Below are 21,834 nucleotides of genomic sequence, written 5' to 3' on the forward strand. Positions count from 1 at the left end.
AAACAATAGTGATGTCTATGTATTGTTCTGTTTTTAATATTTTTGGCAAAAATATTAAAAATATGGCTCTTATTAGAAGTGAAGGGACATCCTAGAATAATACACCATTGTTATTATACAAAATCGGTTTACTCAAATGTCCAAAATGGTTTTAGTTGTGATTTGTTTCCTTAATATACACAGTAAAAGGCGCTGGGCTAAGGAGAGAGCCCTGTGGAACCTCAGTAACAGTTTCCACGTATTAATGCAGCGATCACTCCAGTTCTCTAGAAACTGGCCTTGACCTTAATGAACAGTAACTGTTGACTGATTTCTAATCTCTCATTTCTGTCCAAGCTTCTGGAAGGAGTGGTTGCTTTTCAACCACTTACCACAAGGAGTCCGTACTATCATACCAAAGCACACATCACAACCGTTCTCCATCAGTTACACTGACTTTCTGTTTCACAGTGAATTAATTTTAAACTCCTACTTCTCACATTGGAAGCTAATACTGATAGCGTGACTGACGGTAACATTTATCGAGTTTCAGCAGCATCTGACGGCCGCAGATGAAAGCTTGAGTGAAAGACTCACGTGTGATGAATGACTTTTGGACGCAAAATATTTAGCGCCGTTTTTTTCCGGCCTCAGAGAAGCTGCTGTGGGCTTTACGTGCACTCAGCTTTATCTCGTTAGGGTTGGGAAGCAATGTTGACATCTACGTATTGTGTGTGTGTGTGTGTGTGTGTGTGTGTGTGTGTGTGTGTGTGTGTGTATATATATGTATATATTTGTTTTTATTGTATTTAAGTTGTTAATTGTAACTTATTCTAGAATAATACACCGTTGTGAATCTACAAAATCTGTTTACTTCAACATCCAAAATGTTTTTAGTTGTGATTTATTTCCTTAATATGCGCAGTAAAAGGCCCTGGCCCAAGGATAGAGCCCTGTGGAACCCCAGTAACAGTTTCCATGGAAGAATACAGCAAATAGTGTGAAAAAATATTTTAGACACCAACCACAAGGTACTAAATGGAATTGAGGACGAGTGAGTAGGTACAGACAAAGGAGGAGAGGCTGTAGGTTAAAGCTAGTTCCTTACAGTAGAACTGAAGAAGCTTGTAATGTGGATGATGGTATTTACACAATGAAGAATGCTTTTCAGTTGTTTTTATTTTCTGTTTTAGTTGAGCCATATTGAGCTTTTTTGTTTAGAGCGTATAAAATCTGCTATAGTAACAATAAATAAGTGATTACTATAATAGCTATTATTATCATTATTATTATAAAGTCATTCCTTTTTTATTAGTAAAGTGAATCATCACTGCATATTATTGTTAGAATAGTAGTAAATACCCTGATATAAATTTGAGTTAATCTGACCCACCCCTACGGCCACCTTTAAAGGGGACCTGTCATGCTCATTTTCAGTGGTCGGAATTTTATTTTTGGGGTCTAGAATAGATTTACATGCTTTAATGTTCCAAAACATTCATTTTCTCATTCTGTACATCTCTATTTGAGCTCCTGTGTCTTTAAGCTCCGCCCCCCTCAATGAGTCCGGTCTGCTCTGATTGGTCAACCGCTGGAGCAAGTAGACATCCTGCTACAAGTTCTGCCCCTACAGGCGGCCAGTAAGAATTGTGTTATGAGATTACATCATCCTGTAACAAAGGAAAAGGGTTGGAATTCCAACGAGGCGTTTCAGGCAGCTGAGAAAAGCGGGTTCTGTGGGAGAGAGGTTCTCTCTCTGGAGGGAACGCTGAGCTTTGAGCTGAGCTTTTTTTTTCTAGGCTGATCTTAGAGCAAGTAAATAAATGGTTATATAAAAATAATTAAATAGTTATAAAAATAAATAGTTACTTTCTTGGACATGTTAAAATCTTTTCTTGATTAAACTGCGATGCTGGTGGTGTTTCACTATTAAAAATCTTATTTAGCCTACACACTATAAGATAAGATGGTTCTTCAAGGGTTCTTTAGTAAGGAAAATGGTTGTATATAGAAACATGAACACTCAAAGAACCCGTTGCGTCATTAAAGGGTTCTTCAGATTGATAGAGACTTTTTATATGGTTCTATATAGAACCTTTTTACAAAGGGTTCCATTTAGCACCAAAAATGGGCTTGACATCGTAACAATAGAAGAACCCTTTTTGGTGCTATATAGAACCCTTTTCAAAAACTCAGTACAGTATCCCTCAATCTGAAGAAGCCTTTGACCAGGCAAAGTGCCCTTTAATCGTAACAAGGGTTCTTTGAGTGTTGGTGGTTCTATACACAAGAATTTCCTTTACTAAAGAACCCTTGAAGAACCATCAGTGTAGGTTTAGGTTTCACAGTAAAGCCTATTGAACGCACTGGACCAGGTAGAACATCACAGTAACAGGACTGAAGACGCTGATGCATTATTACTGATCTGAAACGTGAGTGAAGTGTTAATTGTTGTGTCCTGTTTGTGTCGTAGGACCAGTTCAAGTACAGTTACCCTCCCCTCCCGGACGACGACTTCCAGTCGCCCATCAGTGAAAATGGGCCGATTGTGAGCGAAGACGAGAGCGAGGCGAAGGATACGGAGTCCGAGTGTAAGGAAAGCCTGGAGTCCAGCTTCAGCACCGAGCTAGCCCTCCGACCCAAAAAGGTATGAGCTGCGTCACAAGCCAGAGCCTGCCTGGACTTTTAATAGTCTACAGACTGTTAAGATTACATTACAGTCACTGATGGCCATGTTAACGCTATTACATTTGATATCACGTTAGAATGAAGTTCAGAATCAAGTCACAGTGGTTTTTTTTCTGTTCCAGCTTCAGTTTTGAGCTGTCTGTCTACTCAGAGAGCTCACATCCCACTCTTATTTTAGCCTTCTTGGCCAGAAGAATGTTTAAGGCCCAGTCCCATTTCACCCCTCGCTCCTACCACTTAGCCCTACCCCTCTGTTTTGCGTGTTCATATCTAGGTGTAGGGTGTCCCGATTCTTGTTGAGATAGAGGGGTAGGGAAGTGTTAGAGCTACATGACCCTCCAAACAGAGGTTTTTCAGAGACTCCAAACAGAGAGTTATGAGAAAAAAGAAAAACCAGCAAGATGGAGAACAAGAGACCAAAGAAACCCACAAATGTGAGAATTTTCTCTGTTAAAAAAAGCACAATAACCACTGTATTATCCTAGTTTAATGTAGTTTCAGTATATTATGGTCGTTTTCTTCATAACAAGAATAAAAAATCACTAATACTATGCTGATGTCTCGGTAGATAGCTAGCTAACTTTTCCGTTCCACCTTAAATAGTCCAGCAGTTCTGACTCCTGAAGCGCCAGAATGTAACTGCTGCACCATTTAAGGTGGAACGGGAAAATTTGAACAAGAATCTGGAGAATATCTGACTTCAGCTTCATATCACTGAAGAATTAGGGGTGGGTGATAATAAATAATTGCCCCCCTCTTTGAAGATCATATGATGCCCTAAATGTAACTAAAGCCCAGCAGTGAGGAGCTGAACTTTACCCTCCTCTGCTGTCACTGCAGACTGGCAGGGTCGCCTACAGAGCAGCGCTGGTAGCTGTTAATGAAGTGATGCTCTTTTTATTTGAGGGTCCCATTTCAGAGGGAAGATTTCAACCACTACCCTGTAACTCGCTTAGGGTGACACTTGAAAACAAGGGGTAGGGGTAAAAAGAAGAAATGGGACTGGGCCTAAGACATTTTGGCATTCCCCTTTTTATATTTTCTTCCTCTTTTACTTGGTTCTGTTAAAACAGCCAGCACGTAATCAGCTCATCTACAGCAGTGCAGCCATCATACTTTCTTTATTAAAGCCACACATGGAAAATGTTTTGTTTTTGGTGGTCAGTGACCCGTTTCCTATTTTTAAGTCAAACGTCCCCATATCACAAGTAACCTCTTCAAAACAGAACATCTCAATCTACACTGTAAAAAGTGGCTCATCAAATCTACTTAAAAATACTTCATGTAGTGACAAGTAAATTAACTAGTTTTATTCAACCAAAATAAATACTTTGAATGAACGATTCTTGCAATCAGTGTATTTTTTTTATGTTGATAAAACTAGTTTGTCACCACATGAAGTATTTTTTTAAGTAAATCTGACGAGCCACTTTTTACAGTGTATATCTGAATTAGATCACAATCGGACAGATTTTTATATTTGACCAATGTTTCAAATCGATATTTGATGTATTTGTTTTCCTCCAGAAGATCCAGCGATAGGTGACGCTGGGTTTCTGCACTTGCAACCTTATAGAAGTAAATGTCATATTTCTCAGTAATGCTATATAATTCCAGTTTCTGCATTATAACTGTTTATGTATCTGCATGTCCAGATACCACAATTCCCACATTGGTACGTTCCCATTAACTAGTTCAGAGCTGATTTATTACGCTAAAGAAATTTTGACTTTGCCCTTTTTAGATTTTCTTCCTCTTTTACTTGGTTCTGTTAGGATGTACAGCATGTGATCAGCTCATCTACGTCAGTTTTTTTCTTTCTTAAAGCCACATATGGAAAATGTTCTATTTTTGGGATTGTTAACTAGCCAACGATATGTTACTAATTGCGATACGCCTGTCATGATGTAGTATCACAGCGCATCACAATGCCACAGTTGTTGCGTTACGAGGTTTACTGGCTTTTTTAGGTGCTGCCATCTACAGGTGATCATAGCCGGTGGCTGAGTTATTAAAAGAATTCAGGGGGTCGGTTATGGTCGGTTCAGCCGACAACCAGTAGGGGTGCTTTAGAGATGTGTTGTATTGTGATTAGCCTGTGACTTGGCATGTCTTTATACATAACAGAGAATGGTCTTATATGCAAATGTAGATAATCATTTATTCATTTTATTTCAATCGTTTTATGTGGTTTTGAGGAAAATGTTTCAACTTTAGGTTTTAAATCAAACCGCTTTTGTTTACATGGGGTCAGCTGCATTACCTTTCAGAGTGTGAGCTGTTTTGTGGTGTGTGGCAAAAAGTTCAAAAAGAAAAGATGCACGACAGTCTTTACTCTCAAAGTGACCAACCCATGACTGAATTCAAGTGATAGCAGAGCAAGAGCAGGCAAGAAAAGCACAGCTGGCCGTGTTTTTCTCTTGAACCTCTCTGTATTGGAGGAGCAGTTTTGTCCTTTCCAGACTGAATGATGTTGAAATCCTCTGGCTGGTGTGTCTCAAACGTTTAATCTCTCATTTCTGCTCTAATGGCTGGAACCAAATTTAACTTTTATTATGTTTTGACTTGACTCATTATATTGCCTTGCTATTATGAGTGGCTACCACAGCTGATGAGGAACAATGGTTAGCTGTGGTTTACTAAATGGCTTACTAAACGTCTGGATGTCTGTAAATTTGTTATGTTTTATTGGCTGCTCAGCATGGGGCCAACGTGATCGGGCCCCACGGCTGGTTATTGAAAGTGTGTTGAACCAGGTTGAAGTGGCACAAATCCGATTTTAGTGACTCAGATCTGATGTTTTCAGAGCTGTATGGTCAAATCTGATCTTTTCAAATGCGACCTGAGTCACTTTCATATGTGGTCCCAGATCAGATACGTATCTGATTTGTGGCCACACGACCTTAATGTGACGCTCAGATCGGAAATTCATGTGCTTTTTTTTTTCCACTGCCCCATCAATCAGCGTTACCATGGCAGCAGCGCCGAACAGAAGTTAAAGCCTGTAAACAGTGGAAAAGCAGCTCATCTCAACTTTTTCACCTTTGTTAATTATCTTCTCAGCGAAGCTCGTTCTGCTCGTTAGTTTGTGCTGATGATGAACGTGATTCGTTCACGTGACGTTACTGAGTAGGATGAGCTCATGAGGGTCATTTCAGGACGCTGGTTCGTCACAGTAATGACAGATTTGAGTCACTTACCTAAACGAGTGTGAACCATCGTGTCAAAGTGATCGGATTTGAGCAAAAAATCGGGATTTAAGCAGCGAGGCTTGTAATGTGAACGTAGCTTTAGACGAGCGCTGATGGCCCCACGCTCACCAAACAAAGACTGCTAGGAGAAATAGGTGGGCTACTGGCTTTTACACAACAGGTACAGGAAGGTATTTGGGATGTATCGGATAGCCAGACCATTGTTATGTGTAATAAATGCGCAACAATGTTAGTTACGAAAAAAAAATATGTATTTTAGTTGTTATACTAAGTAATTGATTGTTTCATGCACTGCTGGTGGGGCCAGACGCCACTGTTTATTGATGCCTCTTCGCCTCTTAATGGGTATTTTATTATCCCTAACAAAAAAAATAAGCTCAAATTTCCAGTTGTATGAACTTGATACCTCTCTTTGATGATCAAACTTGTTTCCCACATATCTGTATTTTTTTTCTTCCTCTGTGGTGAGCAGCGCTGCCAGGTCGAGCAGACACCTCCAGCCCAAGGTTCGCTTAAAAGCCACCCAACCCCCCAGAAGCGGAAACTTTACTATTTTGTCCCATGACTGCATTTCACACCAGCTCAGTTTGACAGGAAGACCGCAAACCTGGCTCTAAACTGTCCACAGCATTGAAAAGTGCACATGATTTCTGCATCACCAGCTGTTCGGTAGATCTGCCTGCTCTGTTCTGATCAGTTTGTTTGACCTGAACCTCCCATAGTGTGTAGATCGTAAAAGATCCAAAGAGAATGGAAGGGGGTGGTGGTGGTCCTTTTACATGGCTTTCTTCTCTTTTTTGATCATGAGGATGGCATTCCCTCACATCCCCCAGTCCAGTCGAGCTCTGATGATTCTGTTAGCACAGCTGTAGTTGAAATTACCAGTAAAAATGCCCAAATGTGGTTTACATTCATCAGTGAATGTGGTAAATTATTTACTTGAAGCCACTGAAGCAGCACAGGCTTCAGCGATTAGCTGATAGGCTGTATAATGAACTCCGGTGGATAAGACGTGTCCAGTAATTTAGAATTTAGTCCGTGCAGTTTGTACTGGAATCGGTCAATTCGAGCCACTCCTGTTTTTAATGACATCTAATGACATTTTAAAGTCCTACACCTCATCATCACTGCTGTCCTTCAGCTCGAACCTTCAGCCCCTCTGCGCTGACGTATGGTTGTGCTGTGACTGTTGACCCAGTCTGGCGTTATCTCTGTAGGCTGGAGGCAAGCAGGGCAATAAGTCTGACCTCAGTGAGGGACTGTAATTGCAGGAAGGATTACAGTAATGTAAATACTGCCTGCAGACTGGAAGAGGTTGTACTGTTGAAATGCAGTGGAAACTAACAGGCTAACAGTAGCGGCGAAGGTCAGGCACAGTTTAAGTACATTGGGCTTCAAGAATTAAAAAAATGTATTAAAAAACTTAATAATGTCACTATTTATTATATTTATTATGCACAGTTAATTATGAAATTACTTTTAAAATACTCTCTAAAAATATATTAACGAATTTATCCAAAGAAAATGTGCATCATTTTATTTATTCGTTCATTTTAACTTGTGTTTTGAAGAGGGATTTAAGCTCTGTGTCCATTCGTGTTTGTGTGTGACGGGTGAAGCTGACACATTGCTGAGCTTGTAAGCTGTTAGTGAAGCTCTCACAGCCATCATGAGGAACATCCAGTGTGGGTTTTTTATGTGTGATTCTTTGACACAGTGCTAGTCACATGTTCTGATTGTGAAAGTGCTCGTCATCATGCCGAAAAAAGAAGCTGATGAAAACTCACACAGGACGGCCTGCATGCTTTCAGTATGCACTCTGTCTTAGAACCAGCATGTATTGACACAGAACCACACTGATTAAAAGGAGACATTTGTGACCGCTGGACACTCTGTAAAAACTGGTTATAACTCTGTAAGATGAGGATTTCATGAAAAAGACTGGCTTACACTGTAAAAAGTGTCTCATCAGATCTACTTAAAAAAAGTTTCATGTAGTAATAAGCAGTTGAACTAGTTTTATTCAACTATTCATTCAAAGTATTTACTTAGGTTGAATAAAACTAGTTAATTTACTTGTTACCACATGAAAGAATTTTTTAAGTAGATCTGACGAGACACTTTTTACAGTGTAGATTAAATTAATCAAGAGACACCAAAGCATGACTGCTATACTTTAAGAAGTTTCAAAATATTGGTAACTCAGTCAAGGTTGTGAGGTTGAATTTCGAAGTTGAAAAGTTGGAAAATCTGCAATTTGGAGATTTAATCTCCAATCAGGATTAAATAAACTTACTAAAATAAGATCATGAGTTCGATCCCTGGTGATGCTACAGCCGTCCGTAGCCGGGAGTCTGAGAGAGCACAATTGGCCTCGCTCTCTCTGGGTGGGTGGGATGGCTGCCCTTCTCCCCCATCACTCACTCAGCGCGATGCTAGTCAGCTCAGGCGTCTGTTTGCTGACGTAACAGATCTGGCGGTTGGCGCTTTCCTCCGAGCGCGTTCGGCTGTCCAGTGACGTTGCGTGAGCGGCAGTTCGAAAAGAAGCGGTGGTTGGCTTCACAGGTCTCGGAGGAAGCCTGTGTTAGCCTTCACCCTCCTAGCGTTGATAGTATCATGTGATTGGGGGAGTCCTAACTAGCGGGTGGAATTGGAGACAACCAAATTGGGGAGAAAATCGGGTAAAAGAAAAATTCTAGGTTTTAAAATCTCCAATCGGGGTTAAATGTCATAGTTGGAAAATTGGAAAATCTCCAATTTGGATTAAATTTCAAAGTTGGAAAACATCCAGTCGGTTATATCTCAGAGTTGGAAAATCTCTAATCTTAGTTAAATTCCGAAGATGGAAGCAAGCGAGCGTCTCCTTTCAGGGTTTTATCTCAAAATTTGAAAATTTCCAATCTCCTTCTGAAGTTTCTCAGTTGTGGCAGAAGCTCTTGGGTTTCACCAGGACTGTATTGCTACTACTGTTGTTTCTTTGTTTGTGGTCTGGTGAGAAAAAGCGGCTGTTTGGGCTCCCAGTGATCTAGACATTCATGTAGATGTTCTGTTCTTTTATTCTGATGCTGCTGTTGTTTTTGTCGAGCTGCGTCACCTCGATTGCAGTGGAAACAAAACCTTTATGTTAATGTTGAACCAAATTTTGAACCTAAATTGTTTCTTTTTTTCTGTAAATCTTAAGTTGTCATAATGTGTATGTCGCTGTTGTTGGAAGAAAACAAAATGGTAACTTTACAGGAAAAGAAAAAAAACATACTCTACTTTTAATGTAAGTCAATGGAACCAGACATATTTCCAAGTCATTTTGGGTCGTTTCTTTTGGTCCATTCCTCATGAAATTTACACACAATGTGAAGGACAAAAGGCATTTTCAAATTGTCAAAAACTGAAAAACGACAAAAATGGAGATACAAGGTTTTCTTCTGACAACAGCGATATACAGGGTCAATCAAATCCACCAATTTTTCATAATATGTTTCTTGATGTTAGTCATTTCAGAGTGGTTTGATGCGAAATGGTTAACTGTAGAAAGACTTACTAACTCTGATTTCTTTACAGTGGTGGTGATAGGAACCAGGGGTCGCCATGACTACAACACAAATACAGACATTTTATTTACTGTCCAAAACCACCAGTGAACCTACACGAGTCTTCTGAGCTTTTATAAGTAATGTCGGTGATGGTATAGTCATAAATCTGAAAATATAAGTCCTCTTTGGGGACTATCTGCCTCACAATGCCCTTCATGTGCACTTGGCCATGAATGCACTAAACCAAATGGAGTGAAATACTTTTTACGCCAAAACTTTATCACAAAACTATCATAAACAGTGCCTCAGACATCAGGCAGTGAATTCATAACCATTTCATGTAGGAACTTTCTGTGAGGGAGCTTTTAGAGGTGGACGTCTGGTTCCTATCACCACCACTGTGAACAGTTCTGACTCTGTAAGTTTCTCTAGAACGGAGCGTTTCACACCAAACCACTCTGAACCACCCTGATTACATCTTAGCAATTCCCCTTTAAGGTGGTTTAAAAATTGTTTGTTTAATTTGCAGCTTTCTCCTGGGAATGTAGAGCGAGATTCCGGCACAAATGCTGTAAGATTTGGATGCATCACCGTTTGCCGATTTTCTCAAGCTAATTCTATTTCTCTCTGTTTTGAAACAAGGGCTGCTAGGGCCTCGGAGACGTTCCGCACTGTTGGGTCGTGAATGCACCTTCTTCGTCTCCAGCGTCCATCTCATTTCACCACATCTCGCAGGATGTCTACCTACCGTTCACGTTTTTCTTCACTTTTTGTTCTCCATTTCAAGAGTTGATTCAAATGTAGCAGCTTAAAGCTAATGATTTGAAAGCAATAACCTCAAGTTCTAGATTTGGTGATTTGTTTACAAATCAATACATTTCTCTACAAATGATGTATTTTTGAAGGTATTTCTAATGAAGTAATTATTATGTCCAATTGATTTCATTAATCAAGTGTCCTTTTCCTGTTAAGGGGTCTGAGATGATGCCTTTTTGTTCCTGCTAAATGCTGAAGCTCAGCAGCGTTTTCAGATTTTAAAAATTGCCTTTTTAACAAAGGGAAATATGAAGGTTTAGAAACATTTCTGAACACTCCAGCTGCTTGTTTGGTGTTACATTTTCATTTTAACACTCCAGTATCTTCAACTCAACATGAGTTTTTATTTTGTTGTCAAAGAAGGGAAGTTTAGTGCCATGTGACACTTTACCAAAACTTTTTGTTGGGGGAAAAAATTAGTTGTTTGTTTTTTTATGTCCATTTCATTTCATTTTTGATTATTCACGTTTGGACCACCATTTAATGCAACAGGGACTTTTCTTTTGTTTCTTTCTTGTTGATTTTCCTCAAATTGATGCTGCAATGGAATATTATATGCTGACCTACCAAAAACTACAGACATTGATTTTGTACGCTACTAATGATTTACGTAATCTCAATTTACAGAAAACACTAATAATTCAGATAATTAAAACACTTGATTGACTAATTTTTTCTGTATGGATGAAACTTGTGATCTTTTATAACTGAATTTGTATGAAGCAATGATAAATGATTTCCTGCTATATTTAACATTAGCATTTGACTGGAATCAAATGCTGAATAAAAATCCTTGATGGTTTCGAACTCAAATGGCTTTGTTTTTGTTTGTCCCACACTTTTTGGCACCTGTTAGTTCTAAAGGGATGCTTTGCCATACAGCAGTGTCATTGAAGAACCACTTTGGGTTCATTGAAGAACCTTTCAGTGGATGGTTCTATGAATGAGGTATATGAAAGTGTAGAGAACCTCCATGTAAAAGTTGTGTACCAAAGATTTTCCCTAGAACAGCAAGTCCAAGCCAGGAACCATTTAGGAACCTTTATTTTAAGAGTCTCTAAAACTGGAATATTATTAGAGAAGCACTGTTTCTTGTATATGGCTGCGATACGGTCACCCCTGCTGACTCATTAGCGCAGATGACCTTTGACCTTTCCCCTATGGCACATTTCCTCCCCCCAGCACGGCCCTCGTCTGTCCTCCATGCTCTTACATTTCAGCATCCAAGTATCACTTCACCCTCATCCGTCCTACTTCTGCTATTGCAGCACAATGCAAGTGCGTGTTCAGCGTTTTTGGCTTGGGTCTCCTGACTGTGTTGCGGTGGCTGTTGAGCTTGTATGACGTGGATCTTTGTAGTGAAACCTCTCCAACTGAAACGCTGTTTGTACTGACAGCCATTCTCTGAATGAGGGCACTGTTGTGGTTAGAATTACTACATTTCTGTGGGATTCTGTTAGAAGCATATAGAGTTGTCCTCTTGGCATTTTGGCCTTGGGTACCTCATCTGCAGTCAACTTGAGTGATGTTTCCATGTTGTGGCATCCTGATGTGAAAGGCACTTCACCCAAAACACCATTGTATACAGTATGTGCTTTATTACTGAATGAAATTTTGGGTAAAATTTGTAATCTGTGGCCAAATCTGACCATTCTGCCGTTGTTTGTGTTGCAGGTCAATTTTGTAGAGGATGGAGTGAAGCCAGACGATTTGGAAAGGCAGGACAGTTCCAGTCGGCTGAGGGGGGCCAGGAAACCCCTGACCACTTTTAAAGGCACTTTATTACATGTGAGGTAAGCACCACAAATGGCGTTGAGTAACTCCATTTAGAGGGTGGAGAGGACTGGTATACAGACTGTAGGGACTAGAAGGGGTTTGCATATGAACTGTAGGGATGGAGGATAGGGGCAGCGTACAGGCTGTGGGCATGAAGGATAGAGGGTTTGTATACAGACTGTAGGGACCAAAGAGTAGTGTACAAGCTGTGGGTATGGGGGTTGGAGGGATAGCATACAGACTGTAGGGATGGAGGATAGAGGGCCAGTGTACAGACTGTACGGATGGAGGGTAGAGGGCCAGTGTACAGACTGTACGGATGGAGGGTAGAGGGCCAGTGTACAGACTGTACGGATGGAGGGTAGAGGGCCAGTGTACAGACTGTACGGATGGAGGGTAGAGGGCCAGTGTACAGACTGTAGGGATGGAGGGTAGAGGGCCAGTGTACAGGCTGAATGGATGGAGTGTAGAGGGCCAGTGTACAGACTGTACAGATGGAGGGTAGAGGGCCAATGTACAGGCTGAATGGATGGAGGGTAGAGGGCCAGTGTACAGACTGTACAGATGGAGGGTAGAGGGCCAGTGTACAGACTGTAGGGATGGAGGGTAGAGGGCCAGTGTACAGACTGTACAGATGGAGGGTAGAGGTATTATACAGGCTGTAGGAGATGAGAGTGGAGGAGTAGTGTACAGGCTTTATAATTGTTGGACTGAGGGCTAGAGGGGTGGTGTACAGGCTATAAGGATGAAGCAGTAGTGTATTGGCTGTAGGCATGAAGGGGTAGTGTAAGAGCTAAAGGCAGAGAAGTAGTGTATTGGCATAGGGTGCTAGTGTACAGTCGTGTGATCAACCAGTAGTGCACAGGCTGTAGGAACAGAAGTGTGATGAACAGGGGAATGGGGGTAATGTACAGGCCGTAGGGAGAAAGGGGTCGTGTACAGGCCGTAGGGAGAAAGGGGTAATGTACAGGCCGTAGGGAGAAAGGGGTCGTGTACAGGCCGTAGGGAGAAAGGGGTAATGTACAGGCCGTAGGGAGAAAGGGGTCGTGTACAGGCCGTAGGGAGAAAGGGGTAACGTACAGGCCGTAGGGAGAAAGGGGTAGTGTACAGGCCGTAGGGAGAAAGGGGTAATGTACAGGCCGTAGGGAGAAAGGGGTAACGTACAGGCTGTAGGGAGAAAGGGGTAACGTACAGGCTGTAGGGAGAAAGGGGTAATGTACAGGCCGTAGGGAGAAAGGGGTCGTGTACAGGCCGTAGGGAGAAAGGGGTAATGTACAAGCCGTAGGGAGAAAGGGGTCGTGTACAGGCCGTAGGGAGAAAGGGGTAACGTACAGGCCGTAGGGAGAAAGGGGTCGTGTACAGGCCGTAGGGAGAAAGGGGTAATGTACAGGCCATAGGGAGAAAGGGGTAATGTACAGGCCGTAGGGAGGAAGGGGTAGTGTACAGGCTGTAGGGAGAAAGGGGTAATGTACAGGCTGTAGGGAGAAAGGGGTAGTGTACAGGCTGTAGGGAGAAAGGGGTAGTGTACAGGCTGTAGGGAGAAAGGGGTAGTGTACAGGCTGTAGGGAGAAAGGGGTAGTGTACAGGCAGTAGAGATGGATGGGTAGTGTGCAGGCTGCAGGGATCAATGAATATTAATTCAAGCCTTAGTTACGTAGGGGTAGTGGACAGGCCGTGGAGATGGAATAAGCATACAGAAATAGGAAAGGGGTTGTACAGTGGGCATGAAGTTGAACGTAGCTGGGTGCTGAGTTAAGGCAGTTGCTGTAACTTTCCGTAAATAGTAGGATGTTGCTTCTAAAAACAGTCTGGACTTGTTTGGTGGCTTTGTTTGATGGGGGATGCAGTTTTCACTGCTCACACTTCAGTAAAGTACTTTTTACAGAAGAGAGAAATCTACTAGCAGCAACTTAAAAGAAATTAACAATATCATCAATAAAAATAAAACAAATTAAAAAGAATAATGGAGACAATAGCATTAATAAAACCAAATAAATAAATACACAAAACACAGCCCAGCCTGTAAGGTTAGTACAGTCAGTACAGTGGAGTGTATTGAAATCATTCGTAGAAGATTAAAAGAGATGAGGACCACCTGATCGATCATTAATGGAATAATCATCACTGATCAAACATGTATTATCTGCTGAGTGCTTGTTGTAGATAAGGTTGAGGTTGTAAGGCTTTGGGAACCTTCAAGGTTTGGTTTTATCTGCTTGTAGAAAGTGGATTATTGTCTGTGATGTCATGCTCTACCTGTAGGCTGTGATTTAAAGTGAGAAGCTCGTTTGCGTGATTGCTAATTAGCCTTGTGCGGAACAACAGAGAGGCTTCTCGCCATGAATATGACACGAAAGCATGAGAGAAGAAGGAAGTTGGAACGACCACAAGAATTCCAGGCGTTCTTACAAATAGCAGGCAGGAATTTTAATCCTCACGGCGGGCTTTAGGAGTTTTCAGAAACCATCGTTGGCGTGTGAAGGGTTCAGGGAGGGCCTCTTAGCGATTCTCTTAGCTGTCGGATTTGCCTCTGTTCTGGGTCAGCTTTGATGTGATGGCCAGATGCTTTTTTTTCCCTCCAAAATCTTGGGAATAATTCCATTACGGCTGCTTTTTGGAAGAATGGGATTCCGGTACAGATCTCATTGCAGCAAAACCCTGCTGCATCTGCATCTGCTGTCAAACAGGCCATTTCATATACATGTATGAATATACAGCAGCTGTCGGAAGAAAACCGACGCTTTTCAGTTTTTGACATAAACTTTAAAAATGCCTGTGGTTCTTTACAATGGGTGTCTCAAAACCTAGTGAGCTCTCTAAGTAGCCGCTGTCTACATAGGCAGCTGTCTAAGTAGGCAGCGTTCCAACCGTCATCTATCCTTATAAGATAAATGAGACGCTCTAGTAAGACAGCAGTGACGTCTCCGCTTGTTCCCGCCCACTGCACGAGACCGGCGTTTACTGACCTCAGCCGTCAGAATCACAGTTAGCCAAAAGATCTGCTCTGGCAGCTTATACAGCGATTTTAACTGTATTTGCTCTGAATGAAACAGCAAAATAGACAATAGTTGTGGTCAAACGTGGAAAGTATAGGCTATCTGTGCACCTTCATGACTAGAAAACAGATAAATACCCCAGAACATCAGAATAACTTACATTTGGAGATGACGTCGCTGCTTGGTGAAGCACTTCTGCCCACCATCTTCAAACAAAAGTTGCGCCGCACTGCATCGCGGAATTGCCTCAGCGGCTGAGGAAACATCCGATGCTCTCTTGATATTCGGCCAAAATGAGACCTCAGTAGGCAGCATATTTGAGATATCTAAGAATTGGGACAGCCTTCTTGTCGGGAGCGCATATTGTGACGAAAAATGCTGTCTATGTAGAGCTCACTAGGTTTTGAGACACACCCACTGTGTGTAAATTTCATGAAAAATGGGCCAAAAGAAACAACCCAAAATTACTTGGAAAAAAAGTGGTTCCATTGATTTACATTAAAAGTAAAGTAGGTTTTTCCCTTTTCGGTTTTGAAAATTTTGGAGATACGAGGTTTTGTTCCGACAACAGCGATGTGCAAATGTATGTTGTTTTGTATGTTTGTCTCAATGTCTAGTGAGCTGCCTTGCTCCCTACTCCCTTCATAGGCAGCAATCTAAACAGGAACCATTTTATTTATTTATTGTATTTTATTGTTTTCATTTTTTCCAGACCATCTTTGTACCTTAAAACTGCACATTGTTTTTATTACTGTGCCTTTAAGACTGATGTAAATGTATATGTAAATTAGTTCTGTTCTGATTGGCTGCCTTGTATGGTCCTTTTCCAGAGAGCAGTCCAGGCTGAAACACGCTTGTGACAACATGGTTAATGGGCGGGGCCAAACTGCTGTACGCTGAATAGACATCACCGAAACAGTTCGAAACAGGCTGGTTTTGCAGCGTATATCGACTGTCTGTAATGAAACTTTAGCAGTGTTTACATACAACTTCAGACTCTCATTGAGAGAAGAAAGAAAAAAACATCTTGTACTGGTGTGATGCTGGTTTAGTTGGTTACCCAGTATGGTCAGGCTGGTTGACCAGCATAACAGCATCAAAAACACCAGCCATGCTGGTGTTGCTGGTAACCAGCCATGCTGGTCTATGCTGTTTTTTCTAGCGGGGCTACCAAAAACTCTTAAATTGCCACCTGCTTTAAACATGAATAGTACATAAATGTATTTATTTTTCAAATATGTCAAACATGGTGTTGGTTACGCTGGTTGAGCTGATATTTGAAGATTACTTTGCTGCTTGCTGTGCTGCCTTCTTTGTCACACCAGCCTCCTCCAAACAGATGAGCTTTAGCTGAGTAAATGGAGACAAATCAATATAAAGAAGGCGATCTGCGAGCTCTTTACATCGCATGTGAATTAGAAGAGCAAATTCATGCTTTTGGTGATCAGCTCAGTGAGTTTGTGAAGAGTTATGAGACATTAAGATTCCTCTGGATTATCAGGTTCAGAGGTGAGGCTAGTTGTATTTGTCTGAATGTACATTGTGTTCTTATTGCACTTTATGTAAATGATTCATCTCTCTGTGTCTCTCTGTGTCTCTCTGTCTCCCTCTCTCTCTCTCAGTCCAGCTGAGGAGCTCAGTTTTGGCTCGAGAGACACAGAGAAGAAATGCCTCATCGTCCTCAACAATGTGACCAAAAATCAGGTGGCGTTCAAGGTGAGCGTGTGGTGGAGGCTCCGCCCCCAGCAGGAGATGATCCAATTAGATTTAAGATTACTGCTGATTGATACATCAATGCAAATGCAGTTTCTTTTCTGATACCAGTACAGCACTGAGTGCTGTCCAGTAGTGACGTCAGGGCTGCCGTTTGGATCGGCCCTGGTGTAAACCCCCTTAACGCTGACCCGTTCTGTGTCCAGGTCCGGACGACGGCCCCGGAGAAATACCGCGTGAAGCCCAGCAGTAGCAGCTGTGAGGCGGGAGCGAGTGTGGACATCATCGTCTCACTGCACGGAGGTACAAACTACAGACGCACCACTTTATACATCCTTATATCTCCCTCTCCCCCCTCCCTCCCCCCTCCCTCCCTCCCCTCTGCCTCTCCCTCTCCCCTCTCCCTCCCTCTGCCTCTCCCTCTCCCCTCTCCCTCGCCTCTCCCTCGCCTCTCCCTCTCCCTCCCCTCTCCCTCTCCCTCCCCTCTCACTCTCCCTCCCCTCTCCCTCTCCCCTCTCCCTCCCCTCTCCCCTCTCCCTCCCTTTGCCTCTCCCTCTCCCCTCTCCCTCGCCTCTCCCTCTCCCTCTCCCTCCCCTCTCACTCTCACTCTCACTCTCACTTTCCTTCCCCTCTCACTCTCGCTCTCCCTCCCCTCTCACTCTCCCTCCCCTCTCACTCTCACTCTCCCTCTCCCTCTCACTCTCCCACCCCTCTCCCTCTCCCCTCTCCCTCCCCTCTCCCTCCCCTCTCCCCTCTCCCTCCCCTCTCCCTCTCCCTCCCCTCTCCCTCCCCTCTCCCTCTCCCTCCCCTCTCCCTCTCCCTCCCCTCTCCCTCTCCCTTTCCCTCCCCTCTCCCTCTCCCCTCTCCCTCTCCCTCTCCCCTCTCCCTCCCCTCTCCCTCCCCTCTCCCTCTCCCTCTCCCTCCCCTCTCACTCTCCCACCCCTCTCTCTCTCCCCTCTCCCTCTCCCTCTCCCTCCCCTCTCACTCTCACTCTCACTTTCCTTCCCCTCTCACTCTCGCTCTCCCTCCCCTCTCGCTCTCCCTCTCCCTCTCCCTCCCCTCTCACTCTCCCACCCCTCTCTCTCTCCCCTCTCCCCTCTCCCTCTCCCTCTCCCTCCCCTCTCCCTCTCCCTCTCCCTCTCCCTCTCCCTCTCCCTCGCTCCCATCTCCCTCCCTCCTCCCTCCTTCTCTTCTTCTCTCCCTCTCCCTCCCTCTCTCCTGTCTCCTTCGCTCCCTCCCTCTCTCCTCTCTCCTTCCATCCCTTCCTCCCTCTCCCCTGCTCCCTCGCTCTTTCTCACTCTCCCTTTTCCCCCTCTCTCTAGCTCTCTCCCCTCTTTTTCTCTCTTTCTCTCTCTTCATCTCTCACTCTGCTTTGCTCTCAGTACAGCAACCATTTTTTTCTCTTTTCATCAATATTTTAAGAGTGATAAAATAATCATCTGCTCGTCCGGCGTGTAAAGTAAATAACCTGCTCCTCTCACGAGGGAATCGAGATGTCAGAGGTTTCCCTTTAACCCGTCCACTGCAGCCGGCCCTGATAGAACCTCTGAGAACCTCTGCCTTCTGAAACGTTGGGCTTATTCACATCACTCCTGTTTTTTATTCCAAAGCTTTTTTCCCAGCCTGTTGTCTTTTTTTTCTTTCTTTTTTTAATTCCTTTCGCGAGATTAACAGCTTCTAGTTAATATCGGTCCTGTTAGCAAAAGCTAGATTGGGAGGATCAGGATAAAATACACTGTTCAAAATCAACAGTTTCAATTTCTACAAAAATAAAATGTGTACAAAAATTCTCGAACAAATACTGAATAAATATATGAATATATATACGTGTCTCCTCTGCAGGTTTCCAGGCGTCCCCTCAGGACCGGTTCCTGATCATGGCTGCGGAGATGGAGCCGGGCGCTGGCGCCGGGTCCCCTGAACTCGCTCAGTTCTGGAAGGAAGTCCCAAAAGCAAAGGTCATGGAGCACAGGTGAGGTTCTCCACACGCCGAACCACACCTGGAAGCTCAGTGTGCATCCAGTACAGAAACATTTTAAACTATAGTTTCACAAAGAAATATAGCACCAAAAAGGGTTCTATCGTTATCCTACTCTCATACAGTAGAACAACACTTTTTGGTGCTACCTAGAACAAAATGAGAAGTGAAGGTGGAAGCTTCCAATAGTGTCCAATAGTATTAAGACAGTCCACAAAGCTTGTTTACACTCTATAGAAAAGCACTGACCAATAGAATGAGATGCTCTGGAGCAGCATGAGGTCACCATGTTAATGCCAGGCATGGGCTAGAAAGGTATAAAGCCCCCCAGCATTGGGCTGTGGAGCAGTGGAACTGTGTTCTCTGGAGTGATGGGAGCTCCATCCAATACCTTTGGGATGAGTTGGAGTGATCCTGAACTGACCATCCAACATCAGTACCTGACCTCACAAATGCTCAATCAAATCCTCACAGCAATGTTCCAACATCTAGTGTAAAGCCTTCCTAGAAGAGCAGAGACTGTTACTGCAGGGGGGCAGGGGGCTGGTAAGGGGGAAAATAGTGTAAATTTGATTCAATGCTTCTTTATCTGTGATTCAGTGGAGTTTCCTGATGGACTGTCCTGTGGTTTTGTTTGACGTTCTGCTGAAACGCTTCTCTGCTGCAGGCTCCGGTGTCATGTTCTCGAGAGTCCCAAGTCTATTTTGAGCAATCAGACCGACAGTCTGCCCAGCACGCCTACCGGTGACACCCAGGACCTACAAACAGCAGTAAGTGGACTGACGCTTTTGACCGCAGGAGCGTCCAGAGCCCCGTTACGTAACCTGCTGTAGTGTTGCAGGCTTTATCTGTCTCCTTTAAACTCGTCATGTGTAATTTGAAGGACGTGCTGTAAGAACTGTAACTGATGTAGGCCTCCAGACGTGCACGGACTACTGCCTTGCAGTACATCAGAAACGCACTGGTAAATCAGTAATGTGACAGTTTAATATCGGTCTTAATTTTGGCCAAAATGATTTCCTTTAGTTTGTGTATCAGGTGTGTTTAATGAGAGTGTTTTGGACCACAAGGACTGGAGGCTGACACGTGTTCTAGACCTTTGTCCATTTTATCATCTCTACTTACCAGATATAGTAAATGGAGCTGATAAAATGGACAATGAGTGTAGAAACAAGGAGGTGGTCAGAATGTTCGTTAATGTTTTTTCCCCCCATACTATGGTCTTTTTTCTTTTATTATCATCATTCATTTCAGAAGGTTGACAGCTTCCAGTTAATATCGGTGCTGTTAGCAAAAGCTAGATTGGGAGCATTAGGTTAAAAAACACTACTGTTTAAAATAACTTAGAGCCGTTAGAGCGACAGTTAACAGTTAGTTCCGGCCACGCAAGCTGTTTGGTTGAGAAACTGTTATTTCGCCATAACGTCACGATTTTTTACTGTATCACTCCGCTGAGACGCCGTTGCTAAGCAACGACTTTGACAGCTGTAGGAGACGCTCAAGCTTACTTTGCCACAAACAGAAAACGGACACTTTTAAGATCACATTTGACCGACAGCCGATTTGGTCAGACTCTGAAGATGAGACGACACTAAATTCCCAAACTGTCATCACCACTGAGCAGCTTTTCAGTCGGCAGCTGTGACAGAAGAACAGCTACACAACCTGGAATCAGCCAGAAATGAACCCAACACCATTCGCCAAATGTGTAGTCTGATCTTCAGAGTCTGACCAAATCAGACTGAGCTATAAAACTGCCGCAACAAAAAAGCTGCTCAGTGGTGATGACAGTTTGGGAATTTAGTGTAAGGAGCTGGAGAACGAACTGCCGGCTGTGCAGTGAGTGGGCGGAGCTGCTTGTTAAGGAACTATAATTTGGTGAAGGAACTGCGAACATTAAAACATATTAAACGCCGCGTTCACGGCCCAGTTTATTAATTTATTACTTTATTTATTTAACTGTTGTATAAAAGCAATAGAACACTCGAGGAGTGTGTTATCGCCAATAACATCACGGCTGTGATGATCTACGGCGACCAAATCACAGCCGTGATGTTATTTGTTATTTTATCTCACAGTTCTGAATTAAACTTGGGGGGCTAAAAAAGCCAGTACATGACTAGCTAACACAGCTTTGAGCAGCTGTACACGCATAAAATCATCATATTTTTATTAAAACACAAAGTACTTAACTGCAGAAAGTGACAGTTCATAATAAAACACACTGAATTTCTGACACATACTTCAAAACAGTGGGATCTCACCATGGGGCCATGCAGGGGCGTGGCTAAAATAAGTCTCCGCCTACGGACTGAAAGGTCCCCTTCATGATGCAAAGATCCCTTCAATCATGCAAAAGGTTCTTTGAGTGTTCTTTACTCTCTAAAGAACCTTCTTTTTTAAGAGTTAATAGGACAGTTCTGCCTTTTCCAGCTGCATCTCTCAGAAGCTCCTCCCTTCACTTCTCGTTTTGCTCTGTCACAGCTGATGCGCCTCATGGCCAGTAACTACCGCTTGGAGCAGAAGCTGGACGCATGCTTGTGGCTGCAGAAGGTTCTCCTGGTGCTGGTGTCCATCCTGATGGCCTTCACCTTCTCCATGGTCCACTCGCTGTGGACATCATAACCCCAGCAGACCTCAGAACCTCACGCTCAGCTAATAGGAGCTCTCCCTAAAACACTGGCCAGTCAGCTACTGAGGATGCCTGCGTCACCATGGAAATCATCACGGAGACCGTTCCTGTGCACGCACTGCCACATGTCGCCGGGCATGCTGGGTGAACAGCATCCTCTGGCTCTGTGCTCGGAGCTAACCAAAGAGAGCAGAGCTTCCCGTGTGATTGAAGGCATAATAATGTATTTTTATTACTCATCATGAAATAATGACATAATTTATATCAGATGTAATGTAGCTTGTATAGTAATTGTTTAGCAATAGACTTTATGATCAACTGTACAAACTGAAGATGCAGGTTTATAAAAAAAATAAAATGGTCTTTTTTGTTATATCACTACTCTGTCGTGATGTGTAATTCTGGACTAGTTATTAAGGAAACTGCTAATATAATTTCTAAAGTAATATTCAGTGTAATCGTACGGCACATATGCAGATATTAAGTACATTATCAGGGCCAGTGAGTAGAAGTA

The 21,834-nt window shown here is 43.1% G+C and overlaps 1 protein-coding gene across 1 annotated transcript in view; it reads left to right on the forward strand.

The window, feature by feature from the left end:
- mospd2 (motile sperm domain containing 2) overlaps positions 1-21,701 on the forward strand; it is a 42,646-nt gene extending 20,945 nt beyond the window's left edge. The window contains exons 9-15 of the mRNA XM_036575633.1: positions 2,453-2,626; positions 11,900-12,018; positions 16,620-16,713; positions 16,917-17,013; positions 18,553-18,682; positions 19,356-19,458; positions 21,173-21,701. Of these exons, the coding sequence (XP_036431526.1) occupies positions 2,453-2,626; positions 11,900-12,018; positions 16,620-16,713; positions 16,917-17,013; positions 18,553-18,682; positions 19,356-19,458; positions 21,173-21,313 (858 nt within the window). The 3' untranslated portion in view covers positions 21,314-21,701. The remainder of the gene's footprint in view (positions 1-2,452; positions 2,627-11,899; positions 12,019-16,619; positions 16,714-16,916; positions 17,014-18,552; positions 18,683-19,355; positions 19,459-21,172) is intronic.
- The last annotated feature ends 133 nt before the right edge of the window (positions 21,702-21,834 follow it).

The sequence above is a fragment of the Colossoma macropomum genome, unplaced genomic scaffold (assembly GCF_904425465.1).
Source record: "Colossoma macropomum unplaced genomic scaffold, Colossoma_macropomum, whole genome shotgun sequence".
Classification (NCBI taxonomy): Eukaryota; Metazoa; Chordata; class Actinopteri; order Characiformes; family Serrasalmidae; genus Colossoma; species Colossoma macropomum.